Source organism: Phasianus colchicus, chromosome Z (assembly GCF_987193195.1).
Source record: "Phasianus colchicus chromosome Z, bPhaCol1.hap1.1, whole genome shotgun sequence".
NCBI lineage: Eukaryota > Metazoa > Chordata > Aves > Galliformes > Phasianidae > Phasianus > Phasianus colchicus.
In genome coordinates this window covers 70,706,557-70,723,138 of record NC_143476.1, presented here as the reverse complement: position 1 = coordinate 70,723,138, position 16,582 = coordinate 70,706,557, and the positions used below count along the sequence as shown (strand labels likewise).

The 16,582-nt window shown below is 41.9% G+C and overlaps 1 protein-coding gene across 8 annotated transcripts in view; it reads left to right on the top strand.

Moving 5' to 3' along the window:
* The window catches only part of MAST4 (microtubule associated serine/threonine kinase family member 4), a 281,493-nt gene that overhangs the window by 177,920 nt on the left and 86,991 nt on the right, over positions 1 to 16,582 (top strand). The window contains exon 1 of one of the 8 annotated variants that reach the window (XM_031610193.2): positions 3,273 to 3,507. The exons of the other annotated variants lie outside the window; for them this stretch is intronic. Within the exon in view, the coding sequence (XP_031466053.2) occupies positions 3,416 to 3,507 (92 nt within the window). The 5' untranslated portion in view covers positions 3,273 to 3,415. Of the gene's footprint in view, positions 1 to 3,272; positions 3,508 to 16,582 lie in introns of those variants that run through there. 8 annotated transcript variants of the gene reach the window in all.

The following is a 16,582-nucleotide window of genomic DNA, read 5'->3' as shown; positions in this document are numbered from 1 at the left end:
TAACCAGTTAGCAGGACTGCTTGTGTCTAATTGTGTATGGAAAAATTAAGTGAACCTAAGCTTGAACTCACAGGTCATGTAATTCTGGGAGCTATTGCTTGTTGAAAAGCCTGTGCAGGGTATACTGATGGAATTGTAAGGATTTAAACCATTAGAAGCCAAAATGAGCAGTATTCAGCATTGAACGTAGAAAACATTCTGATGTGATATGCTATGTTGCTAAACAAATGGACAGAAACTTTTACCTTGATTCCTTTGTTCCTTTCTGCACCTAGAAAAATACAGTTTGTTAGATCACGACATGTGTACTGCAATACCCATATCTCTTTAATGGCTTTAGATAGAGTCATCTGTCTGGTTATACCTAGAAGGAGTGGACGATTAATGCCATACAGTTGCAGGTGGTAATCATTCTTTTTCAAGCAGATCTTTGCCAACGATGTGATAGATCTTTCTGCATTTTTGAAAACTTCTAGTTGATGTTTCAAAATCGGATACTTCTAATCATTATTGTAAAAATAGTAGAGTTTCACAAAGGATCATTAGCTGAATTAATGTGGCTTTGCTAGAGAAGACTTGTACTATATGGCCTAATATAAAATGGGTTTTGAGCTCCATGTTCCAGGGTCACCCCACAAATCATGCATTTGGCTGAATGTAACTTGAGTTAAAGAAGCTGAGCTATTCCTTTAACTGCTTCTTAGGGAGGCTGAAGAGGGAGGATAGCTTGCAGGGAGATAAGGGTACTGAAACTTTCCCTGCATGATGGAAGGCTTTGTTGTTACTCTCCAATCAGTGCTGTTCACAACATCCAGTAGGTGAAATTCCCTACCTTCGTCGTTAAAGACAGATGCAAATTACAGATGAAAGCTCGGGTGAGAGGTGATGAAGTAATTGAGTATAAGGAGAAGGAGATGTTTCTCAGTGCTTATGCAGAGATTTGAGAATCCCCTTCTGAAACAGCAGAAGGTTCAGCAGAACTTAGCAGTTTCTGCAAAAAGGGAGGGTTCTCAAGCACATGTGCCTTCACACAAACCTTTAAAACTTCACGCGATATGAGGACAAATACAGGGAAAAGAATTGGGTGAGAGTTTCTCTGTCACTGGTGTGAATACCTCCTCTTTGTCCATGGGTGGTGTGAGGAGTGCAGCTACTGGGAGGAAAGCACTCCTGCTGAGCCCCTCAGGGAATATAATGGGGATTGCCCTGCCCACCACCTTCTGCGGCGATTTGTATCGGGCAGTTTAAACAAGAAAATCTGGCCCGAGACCTTGGTTGGACTGTTTTCACTTCCTCTCATCTGTAACTGATCTCTGCTAAAACTAAGACGTTTATGCAGGATTGTTAGATGGCTGTATTGTGTTCGGTCCATGCTAGCCTGCCATTGTTTGCAGTGACGTGCAGGGCATTTATTCTAATAAGGTGCTATTAGATGCCCGTGTGAACTTACTTTAAATGTGTTCATTTTTTTTTCTCTCTTGCCTTTGACTTGTGCTTATCTTCCAATTTATTAACTGATTTTTTTTTTTTTTAATGGTACTTCTGCATTTTCTGAGTATGATTAAGTTTTTGTGTGTGACTTACAAAACAATACTCTTAGAGGATGTTCCCTGTATCCTTTAAATAAGCACGTTGTAGCTGGTTGATTAGAGGACTGGTACCTTCTTTGCATTGTGTATTTCTGGGCACTTTTCAAAACAATGGCTAGTATTTGGATGCTCTGTGCATGCAAAGCTGGAATCCTCAGTGATGCCTGGTTGGCCCCTCCAGATCGTCTCTGCAGGGATGTGGTGGTTTCACAGCCCTGTCAGGCCCCTCTTGCACTCATTCTCCCCAAAAGGGAGAAAGTACAGCAAAAAAAGGCTTGCAGGTTGAGATAAGAACATGGAGATCACTTGCCAGTTTGCTGTCATGGGCAAAACAAACTCAGCATAAGCGAGATTAATGTAATGCATTGCCTACTGCTAACAGAGTCTAGCCAGTGGCTGTCCCTTTTGGAACAGCTGGAGCTGGCTCTGATGTGCTGTGTGATGTGATGTGCTGGGCTCACAGAGGCCAGCTGCTGCAGATTCTCCGCTAACAAAACCCTGCTGTGTAAGACCAATACAGCTATGCAGGTTGTGGCCAAGAATGCCAGTGGTATTTGGGGGGTACATTGAAAAGTGCATGGCCAGCAGGCTGAGGAAGGTGATCTTGCCCCTCTGCTGTGCCCTGCTGAGGCCACATGTGGAGTACTGCACTTCCCAATTCAAGCTGGACAGGGAACTACTGGAGAGAGTTCAGTGGAGGGTCACAAAGATCCTGAATGGCCTGGAACATCTCCCTTCTGTGGAAGTCTGAGATCTGGGACTGTTCAACCTGGAAATGATTGAGAGGGGATCAGGGGTTGTATCAGTGCTTATAAATACCTGAAGGGTGGGAGTCAGGTGGATGGGGCCATGCTTTTTTCCATGATGCTCAGTGATGGGGCAGTGGGCACAAACTAGAACACAGAAAGAAAGTTCCATATGAACATGAGGAAAAACCTGTTTGGGATGGAGGACTGGGACAGTCTGCCCACGATGGTTCTGGAGTCTCCTCTGGGGATATTCAGGATGCACCTGGATGCCTTCCTGTGTGACCTACTGTAGGGAACTGCTTTAGCAGGGTTTTGCGCCGGATGATCTCCAGAGGCCCTTCCGAAGCGCTGCGATTCTGTGGCAGTGAGGCGTAGCAGTAATTCCAGACCCTCTCGTGTGCTGTGCAGATGTGAGCGAGCGTGCTTGTCTGGGCACGGCAGTGGCACTGGCTGGGCCTGCAGCAGAGCGCAGAGCTGCAGGGGAAGCGGAGGTGGGGCCGGGCTGGAACGAGGGCGAGGAGGAGGCGGCAAAGGAAGAAAGTTGGGAGGAGGAGGAGGAGGAAATGACTCAGGGCACCTGAGCGCTTAGGTCACCCACTGTTTGGAATGGAAAGGTGCTGCTAGCCTCACTCTGCCCGTCTGGCAGCCCGTGTTTCTAGCGTGGGCTTTCCCAGCCGGCGCGCTGTCCAGTGCAGAGCGCAGCGACTAGGCGCGGGCTTTGCGCCGGGCTGGGCCCGCGCTCCCCTGAGCGCTCCCGCACGCGGGCGCAGACCGATCGCCGTGCGACCGCGTGCTGCCGCCGCGGCGCTGCGGAGCTCCTCTGCCCGGCCGCCCCAGCGCCGCGCCCGGGCCGCCCGGCGCCCTCACCTGGCGCCGCCGCTGGCGGGGGGCGGGGCGGGGCGGGGCGGCCGCGCGGAAAGTTGCCGTCGGGCCGGGCTCCTCTGGGCGGGCTCCTTGGGCGGGCGGGCCTCGGCTCTCCTCGTCCCCGGCTGCCGGCAGCGGTGCGGAAAGCGGCGGCTCTCCCTTCCTTCCGCGCGTGTTATGGCCGTGAGCGGCGCCGCGCTCTGAGCGCCGGGTATGGATATGTCGGACCCCAACTACTGGACGGTCCTCTCCAACTTCACGCTGCCCCACCTGAGGAGCGGCACCCGCCTGCGCCGCACCCAGAGGTAAGGGCGCCCGGCGGGCCCGGCCCTGGGCCGCCCCTGCGCCGCCGGCCCCGCGCGGCCGCCCGTCCGTAGGGCTGCGCCGTGCCCCGGCTCCTGCGGGCTTTCGGCTGGCTCTCAGATATTTGACCTTTTATCCGCAGCGCCTATACTTTATATGGACAACTCCGGGAGCCGACTTTGTTCGCTGCTCTTAAAGAGACCGCTCTGTGCAGCTGCGCGGCCAGAGGCGCGCTGGGTGACGTTTGTATATACAGGGACGGCTGTTTTTTTTTGTTTTTTTTTTTTCCCCTCTTCTTTTTTCTCCCCCTTGTTGGCCTTTTATTTTTTGTTGTTGTTGTTTTTGTTTTTTTCGGTAGCCTTTCTCCTCTTGACCGGACGGAAGCGGTTCGCGGCACCCGATCGCTGCCAGCCGCCCGCCGGGTGCCGCCGTGCCCGCGGTCCCGTTCCGCAGCCGCTGTCACGCGCTGCGCCGAAGTTGGTCGCTCCGCTCGCCTCCCGGCCGCCGTGCTGGGACGTAGCCCGCCGCGGTGTGCAGCTCGATACGCTTCTGTGTGAAGCTGCCGTCAGTACGTGCGCGGGGCTGTCCCCGGGGATGTGACACGGCTCGCGCAGGGGCGGGGCGGGGGCTGCAGGGCCCGAGGGTCCGTACGGTGACGCGTCCGGACGGAGCAGCGTCCGTAGAACGGCGGAAAGTTAGAATAACAAACCGAGGGCACGCCTCTCGTGTGTGAAAGTGCTGCCGCGGCGCTTACCCAGCCCGGACATAACTTGAGTTAGCTACAAGCGCCGGGTTTTTAGTGTTCAGTTATTCTGCTCCTTCTTGTATATCATGCCCTCTTAAATGACATCTCAGCTGAGTGTCTAGTTATGCCTTTACGCATTTATTTATTTTGCTACAGATGCACCTGTATGTAAACGGCTTAAGTGGTGGGTCTTTTTTTGCATCTTCATTCTTCCTACACCTATGGGAAGGTGCAGAAATGGGTTTTCTCTAAGTGTGTGGGAGACCTTTCAGAATCACAGGGTGTGCAAAATACATTTGTGCCACTGATTTTTTTTATCACTATTTGAATGCCCTTCTATTTCTTAAAGACATATAATACTACAGAATTGTAGAGCAGAATGATAGAATGCTTTGGCTTCGACAAACTATTTGAAAAAAGGTATAAAGCAGCACTGACTGCTGTCTTAGCATTTTGTATGTATGGAGTATCAGTGAATAGAATATGCCATATATACACCTCTGTTCTGAGTATTACAGCCAACCCAACATGAGGAAGGGATTCCATCCACAGGGACCTGTACAGGTTTGAAAATTTGGCCCATGTGAACCTAATGAGGTTCAACAAGAGCAGCCCTGCAGAGAAGGACTTTGAGGTCCTGATAGACAGAAAGCTGGACATGAGCCAGCAGTGTGCGCTTGCAGTCCAGAAGGCCAACTGTGTCCTGGGCTACATCAACAGAGGGGTGGCCAGAAGAGAGAGGGAGGGGACTGTAGCTCTCTGCTTTGCCCTTCCTTCAGGAAGCCTCACCCAGAGTACTGTATCCAGGCCTGGAGCCCCCAGCACAAGAAAGATACAGAGCTATTGGGGCAGGTCCAGAAGAGGGCCACAAAGATGAGCAAGAGCTGGAGCACCTCTCTTGTGAAGAAAGGTTGAAGGATTTGGGCATGTTTAGCTTGGAGAAAAGAAGGCTGCAGAGAAACATCTTTGCAGCCTACCAGTACTTGAAGGGAGTTTACGGGAGGGAGACACAGTTTTTTACACGGGCTGATAGTGACAGAACAGTGGGGAATAGCCTTAAAGTAAATCAGGGGAGATTTAGGTTAGATGTTGGGAAAGAATTCTTTACTCAAACAGTGGTGAGGCCCTAACACAGGCTGCCCAGAGAAGCTGTGGAAGTCCCATCCCTGAAGAAGCTCAAAGCCAGGTTGGATGAGGCCTTGGGCAGCCTCAGCTGGTGGGTCAGGTGCTAGCTGACCCCCTTGGTGCTAGCATCATGGGGTTGGAAGTAGATTGTGTTACAGGTCTCTTCCAGCCTAAGTGATTCTATTGCAGGGGTTCCATGTTGAACACCCTCTGCTCAGTAATAGCCAGTATGTCACTGCACTGTGAATCTAAAAGCCAGCAGTGGGGGTTCAGATTTTTTCCAGGTAGGTTCCATCACTTGGTGGGAAGCCTGGCATTGCCCTTGCTGACTGCCCCACTGCTCCAGTTCTCATTGTGAAGGTGGATGTGTCCCCTCTGCCTGGAACTTATACCTGTTAATGTATACAGAGTACATTCCAGAGTAATGAAACTGTCAGGGGAATTAAAAATAATAAAATAATATGGGCCATTCCTCTGGTTCTGCTCTGGTTAATTGAGGTACCAGCTGGATCTGCATTTTCAGAGCTCCATCTCATGTCTTCAGAAGCTCACAAACCCAACTGCTGCATGAGTCAACTGGAAGGATGTACAGATAGCCATTCGTGTACCACAGGACTCTGCCTCCTTCTGGAGGAATGCTGTTTGGTGATAGCCACTCATGTTGTGTGTAGCTTTCCATGTATTTTAGAGGATCAAAGACTATGAGTAGGCCTGAAGGGGTCTTGTTCCTGCGACATATGAATCTGCTGGTTGTGTTTAAGTCTTGGGTCCACTGATCCAAGGCCTTGGGATTCCTTTCTAGTGTGAGAGCTTTATTTTTATTTTGTTGAGTGCTCTTTTTTTTTTTTTTTTAAACTTTTTTTAACTTTGTTCCTCTAGAGTGTTCTCTGTGTTACTGAGATTATTATGGGCAAGTAGACCTTTGCTGTGTGCACTGTCCTCTTTCTTTACAATTGAGATAATGAGAATTGTATGCAAACACTAGGAATTTTGGTGTTTTTTTTGGTACATATTTCCTTGAAGAAGTATTTCATTTCTCTTTTTGAGGTTCTCTGAAGAAAAGAAGTAAAAGATAAGCTATTTTCCTTCAGGGGTTAGTGTTGAGCCGATCAACTGAGTTGCAACAAAAGCATAAAACTTTATGGTCTTATTTGCTCACTGAAGTCTTTAATTAAGGCTTTTCTCTCCTGCAGTAGACTTAACTCAATTGCAGCAAGTCTTGTTGGAAGTGATACCTGAACAAGAAATATCCCAGCCTGACTTTCAAGTCAGGGAGTGGGCTTTCAGGACTAGCAGGTAGAAAAATTCAGTTATAAATTAGAGGCACTTGGTATTCAAATCGTCAGGTCTGTAAATGACATGGATTTCACCATACCCTTTTACAGAAAAGAGGCACGCACACCACCAGCACATGATCTTCTTTTTCTGGTGCCATAGGTATGTGAGACTTCCGTAGTACTGATTTGGTGTTCCTGACAGAAATGACATGTAGTCTGGATTGGAGAACAAGGGAGAGAACATGAGAGAATGACCATGCGTGTATCTGTGTACATTTTATATATGTGTGTGTATTTTATGTAGGTAAAATATATCTACTGCATGCTACATTTTGCAGTTAACTCTTTCTTCCGTGACTTCTGTCTCTGTCCTTTGTATTTAAAAAAAAAAAAAGCAGAAAGTGAATGATTCTTTGTTTAGTGCCTTTTTTTTTTTTTTTTTTTTTTTTTTTCCCCTTGCTTCTTTGTGGCAGTTGCAGTGAAACAGTATTATTACAGCCTGTCTTGCTTTGGGTCAGAGAGGTTGCATTGCTTCTCAGCCAGAATACACTTTTGGATGATTCTTGTGTTATTTGTATACAGTAATTGAAGTGGTGCTGAAGAGACTTTCTTGATAGGCCCTTAAAATATTCATCAATCATTGAGTAATTCTTCAAGCATTCAAGGAATTTCTAACCATACTGGAAACATGAATTGTTGAATATATATATATAAATCATAACTCTTTTTGGAAACTCAAGAGAGAGCAGAGTTGTCAGACTGCTGCTGTATTTCCGTTAGTTTTGGGACAGTGTGCTTCCTGGAAAATATAGAGCAGGCTTCTTGAACTTGTGGGGTTTGGCAGTTCCAGTAGATGGGATGATAAAGTTACATTGTAGCTCCTGCTTTTGGCTCTTCTATGGATCTTCTTTTTTCAACATAATGTTATGTCGTAGTATTGGTATCCTATGAATCTATTCAATATTTATTCAGTAGCGTGTGCTAAAAGGGTCCTGTTGGAGTAATAATAATAAAAAAAAAAACCTGAACACATTCATTAACATAAAAGCAGCTGCAGGAATTAAGTATCACTGTGCTGATACCAACTGAATGTGTCAGCACTCCAATGTGAATTATTCTACTTTTGCTAAATAGGAGTAGCACTGGTTATAGCTCACCAAGGATTGCTATTGATTGCATTTGTGTTATTTTGCTACGTGTTTCAGAGAGTGGTAATTTGGAGAGCTTTATCTCTTTCCTGCTTTCAGCCCTCTGTATTCACCTTAACTTCTATGTGCAAGACAGGGAGAGTCAGAATATTTATTAGTCTAGTAGATGTTGAATATGTTTAAGAAGAAGATAATTATCCTAAATCTGAGGGTGAATGAGAAATAGGCTTGAGTGGGCCATCCGGACTTTAAAACACCTTGTCATCAAACAGGAGGAATTAGCAGGTGATCTGCTGGGCTTCCTGTGCAAGATAGCGAAGTGTTAATGTATCTTGGGAGTTTTATTTCCTTTCTTTCACAGCAGAGGTTGTGTGTTAGGGGAATAGTCTTACAGTCTCACTATCGAAGTGAATACACTGTTCTTTTTATTCAGTTTGGCTTACTTGGCCAATCTTTTTGTTTGAGCAATTAATGTATTTCAAGTTCTGCTTACATTTGAATGTTGGCAACATTCAGTTTTTTCCAGTGAGCCATCATTGTTTCTTAGCTTCAGCCAGACTGGAGAGGGTTCATCTGGTTGCATTCTTGTTTTGGTTTATTTTTTTATTTTTTTATTTTGTTGTTGTTGTTGTTTTGTGTTTTGTTTTGTTTTTGCTTAGTCTTTATGATGAGAAATTTCTATTTATTTAGAATTACATTAAGATCCTTACTTATATTGTAAGTAAGAATGAAAGAGTTGTCCTGTAGAAAACCTGGGGAAAGCAACAGTAAGACAGAGACTTAAGAAAAAAAAAAAGCTTGGAAAGTGCTGGAACTTTAAGAGGCCGAGTTTTAAAAATTATTTTTGTTTTTTAGTCACTGTGGTTAGTGTCTGTTGCTACAGAGTGGCAGACAGTCTTTGTGCTAATACAGAAAATCAGCAAGACAGTAGTCCAGGCTTCTGTTCAGTAGCTGTGGTTGTTGGACACATTGCACGGTATGGACGCGTTGCGCAGAGATGTCTGAATCCGGCTTACAGCTGCTGTTGATGTCCTGCAGAGCCGTTAAAGTTCTTTCTGTTAGAAGTTTACTGATCCTTCTGAAGTGTAATTTTTAAACATACAAGCACTCCCTCATGCAGCTGTTAATTGCTGCCTTTTCTGCTGCATCCGCTGTCGGATTCAGGTTCTCGGTAGCAGTAAGCCATGTACCTTGCTGTGTGGCTGCACATGCTTCACTGATTGGTGAACCTACCTCCGGTTAATTCTTTGTCAAAACTGTAAGAATCAGTTAAATGGACTCCAAAGTGGGTTCCCCATGAATTGGTTACACATTTCAGTGTACGTGACTTAGAAAGTAGGAAACTCGAGTGGCATTGCTGTGGTTAGTTACTGGGCATGACCCAGTCAGTAGCTGGAGCTGCTGTGTTCTGAGTATGAAGGTTTTGCTAGCTGATTTAGATTGAGCATGTTTAGTGACACTTGCTGAGTGGCACACTAAGTTAATAATGGAGTAAAACTGTTCCACGAATTGTGTAGTTCTTTTGTGTGTGTTGGCAAACCAGTAGGCTGTACAGTGTTACGTTTGGTTTTAAAAAAACAACATATGGAGTGAGGCAGACTTGTTGAAGGGAGCACTGCTATAGCACCAGGGTAGATGTATATATGTATTTCTCAGAGAAAAACAGTGTTAACTTTGATTCAGGTGTATCACAGTCGGTGTTAGCTTGTGGATTTTCCCTTGGAAACCCTTCAGGTGATTTTGCCTCTGAATTTTTGCAAATTCAATAACTGCTGTAACTGTGAAGCTTTAAAGCCTCTCAGCAACATATAGCATTAAATAATCATGTGTAGCTGTAATGTGTGTCGTTTATCAGGCTCTTAAATTTCTTCTGATATGTCTGTTGCATAACTGTGCATGGTTACCTTACTTAATTTTCAATGAGACTTAAGTTTTCTCTGGTATAGGAATAGAAAGAGATCATTCACAATTTACATTCTTGACATTTTTTATACATAGCTAAAACCACATTCTTCTCAACACTAGTGTTTCAGTTCTTTCTAAGAATACATATTCTGTTTATTGTTGATATTTTTGTTTCCATATGCTATTGACATGTCAGCTAAATATGCTGCAGTATAATCTTCCATCTGAACAATGTAAGGATACAAAAAAAATCCTAGTGCAACCTTAAATCTCGTGGCAGGTCAGTTCTGTGATTTTATTTGAAATGCTTAAATTGAATAGTAGCAAACTAGAAAACTCCTTGGCATGCTTCCCAGTAAATATAAACGTACCTCAGAAATACTGTAAACTGGAACAATTCCCAGATTGATCTACCCAATAGAAGGACTTCAGAACTACCAGCTGTGCATTGCTAGTGTTCCTGCCACTGGCAGATAAGTACAAAAATATTGAGGTCATGCCAGAATAAATATATCAAATTTTTCTTCCTTTCTGTTGGTTAGCAATGCTCTTCACTAAATAATTATTTAGGAGTAAGGAAAACCGTCATGCTCTATTGTTTCTGAGAGATTATTATTGTAAGTAGAATCTGTTATTCCCATGAAATGCTGGCATGTTCAGTTTGGTGATTAGAAAGTAAAAACTGCTGCAGTTTCCTTCTCCCACCCATTCTTTTTTTCTGCATATGCAGTAATTATGTAGATATTCCAGCATGTAATAGCCTGCTTCCGATCCCTATCATTTGGCTTTAGCCTGGTTTAAAATTATACATTAATGAAAAACTGTTAAAAGGTTACCCACTGGTGATTTTTTTTTTTTCCTTATGAAAACGTTGAAGGTGATGTCAAACAGGGCGCTGATTGCTGGCAGGAAAATGATTGTTCTGTCCATCAACTTACAGCCTTTCTTAACAATGGGTTTAAAACATAATTAATAATACCCAAATGAATCAAGGATACATGAAGCATCTTAGTAGTTTGTGTGTAATACTGATGTTAGATCCAGGTAGTCCTTGGTACATTTAAATGTGTTTATTTGATTACTGAAGAAATGCTGCTTCTAATGATGTTTAATTTGTTGAAACATACTAATGTAAAGTGTTGCATATTAAAATACTTCATTTTACTAAAAACATGTAGAGACTCATAGTGCTTGGATATAATAATTATTGCATTGGAGAGTTTAAAAAATATTGTTTCTTTCATGGCAGTAAGTTTGATTTCTTGTGTGTGTCAGTGGGGGAATGCGTCAGTCTGAAAACTTCTCTGTGTGATAGAATTTGTTGTGTTTGTTTTTTGTTTGTTTGTTTTGGTTTGTTTTTTTTTTCAGAGAACTTACTTGATTGTAAGCTTAACCTGCTGTAGCATAGGAGCGCAAATATTGGCAGTATCAATGGATTTTTTTATGTTTACTTTTATATATACATCTGGGCAGACTAAATAAACACATGGGTGTATAGACACTTGTGTACATAAATATTCAAGCAATAGCTTTAAAATAATGGCTGTTCAGAAGCTGAGTATTAGCATTATAAGGTCAGTTCCTCAGTTGGAACAAGCTTACTCCCTTATGCTTTGTTCAAAGATGCATCATGACAAACAGGAAAGAAGCTATTTCATCTACAAGGAGGTGTAATATAGCTATTTGTACTGTAGATTTTGAAAGTACCTCAAGTACAACCATTTCTGATTTTGTTTCTGGAAAATGTGACTTGTCTTCTAAAATTGAGTAGGATTCTGGGCTCTGTTCCACCACTGGAAAAAGCGGTCTATTTATTTGATTTTTTTTCTAACATGACTTATTGAAACTAGTATTTACATTGTGAAATAACATGAAATATGCCAGTATTACTCTTAAGAAATAGAGAAAAGATTCCTTAAGAAAATAAGTCCTTTTATTTCCAAGGAAGTGATACAGATATGAATTTTATCTTGAGCTTAAATTGAGAGGGCTAATAAATTCAAAGTCAATTTTTTGAATGCTCGTACGTGTTATCTCTGCTTGTCTTAAATAGCACTCAAAGTGTTTATAACTGAAACAGTAATGGAAGAGGAACTTTTCTTTTTCTCCAGTTGTTTCCCTTTATGCCTTTTGAAACAGTGTGTAGTCTCCTTTCCCTTTTTTAGAATGCTGGGCCCCCATCATCCTGTACGGGATTTGGCATGGGCTCATGAATAGGACTGTACTTCTGAGGAGGCTTGCATGTGTGGGACAAGTTGCAGTGTTGGACCCTTTGCTCTTCTTGCACACCTGGGAAAGTGGAGTTACATAATAAAATTCATATTAAAGCTGCCTGTCAGAGATGAGTTTTCTATGAAAAATCTTTCCTTTGTTTCTGGAATACATTTAAATGTGATGTTTTAGTATATCAAATTTAACTCCTAAGATTGCTGTAGGGGAGATGGAGACAGTGGTTTGAAGGAGCTGACCTTCTTCTTGATAAAATGCCAATGTAATGAATCAGCTTATAATTGAAAGGCTTTAAGAAGCTTTTTAGGTTCTCTTTGAGAAGCTGATATTATCACTTGATGAGCTGCTGAAATTTTCTGGAAAGGTATTCCTACATTAAAAAAATGGATAGAAACATTTGGGGGAGTGTGGAGAAGGTGGCTTTAAGAACAGCTTATTTTGTAAGTCACTACTTAAAACTCCAGCATCTCTCCCACCTGCCCCCCATCCCAACCCAGACTGTACTGGAACATATGTACATGTTGGCTGGCTCTAATGGGTGGGATGCACAGCGGTTTCTGTAACTGAGTGGCAGGTCCTTCTTCCAGCCAGGAGGTGGGGAAGCTCTTGGGAAATGTCCCAGAGTTGGTACTGAAGTGGAAACAAGAAGTGTCTTGCTCTCTGTGTTGTCTAACAGTGAGGGAAGGTGACCCTAAGGGATTTTCTTGGCGAATCAATGAGACAAGGGAACTGAAAATGTTGGAGGAGGGTACAGGGGTTGTAGTGCTGTCATTCAATTAGGAAATGCAAAATCGTGGGAGGTTGAGCTTCCTTAGTTCTTCTGTTAAAAGAATTATTTGTAACAATGTGTATAATTCATAATGATATATAGCTTAATGTCAGTGAGCTTGGGAATCTCAAAATGGTGTTATGCTTCAGACACGGTCATTTCCTGTTGTTTTATATTTCTACCAACAGCTGCCTCGGTATTTAACATAATTTGTTGTCAAGACAGTTTTCATAATGTAAATCAACACATAGCTTTTATGTTCCCTTTTATGGAAACAGGAATAAGGAGGCATGAATGTTAACTCATTCATCTGACAGTGCTGTTTACTGATTAGTCGTAATTAGCTAATGTTCTTTGTGATAATACTGCTAACCTTCTCAAAGTGAACTGATAATAAGCGGATTGTGTGCATTTGTTATACAGGTTAGCTTTCCCAGTGAGTCTAGGCTTGCCTACCTTCTTCTTACGCATGGGTATGTCAAGGGAATTTGCTGAAGTGCTGTAAGGGTAGAAGCAAAGGCAGTCAGACAAGTCCAATATGCTCTATTCACTTTGTCTACAAACAGCCCACGCAAAAGGATGATTATGTTGGTTCCCTGTACAGTCAAGTTTTACCAGATTATCTTCCTTTTATTTCCCCGACAAGATGGACAAAAAAAAAAATATGTAACACGTTTTGTAAGTAAGCTTGTTGTTTTTTTTCTTTTTTTTTTTTCTCCCCTTCTTTTTTGTTACCTGAGGCTCGATGATTTGGCTTCTTCCCTTGCCTTTCTGCCGTGTTTTGATGATTGAACTATCCTCTTTGGAGGCTTCTGTTCCCCACCTGTGGCCTATGAGTAATGAGAGAACATGAGTTCTGTTGAGAAATGCAGTTGGTCTCTGTTGTTTTTTTTTTTTCCCTTTTTGCTTGATTGTCTCACATGTTCTGTTCTGTCTTGCCAAATATCAAGATATTACCATCCTTTGCAAGTTTTTGAGGACTAATTGGTGGAATAAACCTTCAAAACCAAAAATGAAGCTTCTTCCTGTTTTGTTTTGTTTTTTCCCCAAGTTCAGAAATGAAGTTTCTTTACTTTTTCTTACTTGCATTCTCCAAACTTTACAGTAGCAAATTACCTTTTTTTTCTTTCTTTCTTTCCTTTTCTGTAAGGGAATGCTTTAAAGGAAATTCAGAACATACTGGACTATATGAATATACAAGGTTATTTATTAAATAAGCAAATTGTTTGTGTGGTCAGACTTAAGCATTCAATATTATCTATAAATTAATACCTTTTAACCATCATGTGTTTCCTTCTTCTGATTCATAAATTAAAAGGCAAGGAGAAACCTGTAGGATCACCTACTCTGGCATTCTACAGGAAAAACAACACAGAGTAATAGTAATCTGGTCTTACCAGTCAATGTATTGTGTTTATTTAATCACTGACAAATTTGAGAGAGTGGACGATCAGAAGACCAGGATCCAGGAGCTAGAACTTCAGTAGTAGTAGGCATACCTTGTGCACGGGGAAGTCCAGTAACTAATGAGATGAAGTACTGCTGAAAGTAGTTTTAGTGTAATGGTAATGTATGCATTTAAAATATTTAAATATCTGTAAGGTTTTAGATGATCTTGGAGTTGCATTTTAATAATCATTTTTTGAAGTGTTGCTGGAAAAACTGCTCAAACATTCGTATGTAACAAGAGAAAAAAGTCTGCTGGTGTAATTGCTGTGTTTTGTGGAAGAGCTCATATGAAAAATCACAATGATCATTGAAGGCATCTTTTTCATTCTGACACAAGTTGGGGGCCTACAGGAAACCCGGTGAAGGACTTTTTATAAAGGCATGTAGCAACAGGATGAGGGGAAATGGTTTTAAACTGGAAGAGGGTAGATTTAGACTAGGTATTAGAAAGAAATTCTTTACTGTGAGGGTGGTGAGACATTGGAACAGGTTGCCCAGTGAGGCTGTGGATGCCCCCTCCCTGGAATCATTCAAGGCCAGGCTGGATGGGGCCTTGAGCAACCTGATGTAGAGGGAGGTGTTGCTCCAGGAGTTTGGAACTAGATGTCCTTAAAAGTCCCTTCGAACTCAAATGATTCTATGATTCAGACATCTCAACTGAACAGTTTATACATTTTAAAATAATTTTCTTTCTCTGCTGACTTGTATTCTTACAAAAACATTTTTCAGAAAGGTACCAAGGTAGCTATAAACCACAAGTGGGCAAGTGGGTGATTTATCTTGTCACTAAACTATAGCCAAACTGTACTCAAAGGCCAGAAATACTATCAACAAACTGTCCAGGATAGGTAAAGACAGATGTAGGACATCCTCTTTAGATACACCAGAAGTGAAACAGAATTAATAAATTATAAAACTTAATTGAAAATGTAGTTCTTTTTATAGTGACTTGGGACAAATGTGGTGATCTTTTTTTTTTTTTTTTTTTTTTGGTAAGTGTACAGTATAATGTGTTTGGGTTTTTTTGCCATTTGTTTTTTAATGCTTATTACTCTAAGAAAACAATGCAAACTGATGTACTGACTTTTGCATTTATTAGGTCATGTGTTTCTTCCCATATCAGAAATGAGGGCAGCTGTTTCCTCAAAAATTTTGTACAACAAAAACAGTTTATGCACAAGGTGAATTTTCTCTTGGCTTCATAGAATATGAGAGAACTTAAATATTTTTCTTTCCTTGAACATGCTGGAGATGGTATTCACAAGGCATAAAGCCTTGTTTTCTGAATGAAAGTGAAGACTCGAGGAGTGATGGTTTTGTCTTTTCTTTGCATCGCTTCTCATGCCAAACTTATGCTGTGATGCAGATAGAAACCTTAAATTAGGTGATGGGCTAATGGGCTGGATGAGTAGCAAGGTGATTACTCTTCCTGATGGCCAAGAATTGTAGCACACCCTCTTTCAGTCACCTTACTTCATCCACACCCTCTTCTAACCTGTTTGTCTCATCTACATGTCATGCCTAGGTTTTTAGACCGTGTAAGCTTTTTCCAGCAGAGGCTGTCATCTGTTGCGTATGATGTCTAGAACAGTGAGGACTTGGAGTAGTATTCCATATATAAAGAGTATTAGAGCTTCTCAGAATTGTTTTGCACACTGCACTGTTATTTTTTTTATTGAGAGTAGAAGATGTGGTGTTCTCTCATTTGTGAACGTATCTTACCACTGTTCTTCTATAGAAATCTTGGGAAAAAAAAGCATTCTAGTTTTGCCTTGTTTCTGACTCCTTCTCTTAGACAGAAGGCCTGTTGTGTGAATATCAAAAAATTTAGTTCTAGGTAAAGTCTAGAGAAGTAATACTTACAATGAAGGCATTTCTCACTTATTCCAAAGGTTTTTTTCTTACAAAAACCACTGTTGTATCCATCTATAGTGTCCTGTTTGTCTTTCTTTTGGTGGAGTGGGTAGGAATACACATCTGTACAGATGTTTATGTGAGTGCTTGTTATTTTCTGGTTTCTAGAAGAAAAAAATGTATGTGTAGAAAATAAACTAAAGGCTTTTCTTTTCCCCCACATACTTGCTATGTTTTAATATTGGAATATCAAATGCACTTCATTGTTAATGTACTTAGTGATTACTAAGATTTCAAACAGATGTATAATGTATGCTTAATTTCAATTGATTTCTTTGAAACAGGATAGAATGCACTTTGCTATTACATTGAAAGACAATATTTTTGCTTAATGTTTATTAGATTTTTTCCCTACTGTTCTCCCAGCAGACAGAATTTATGAAATGACATTATTGAACTATACTGTTACTGAACTCCAGTAGTGAAACTCACTAGCCCAAATGGCAGATTAGAGAGCTGACATTATTGCAGCACTAAGTGCAGGGGGGATCACTCCTCACAGCATACACACCCAGG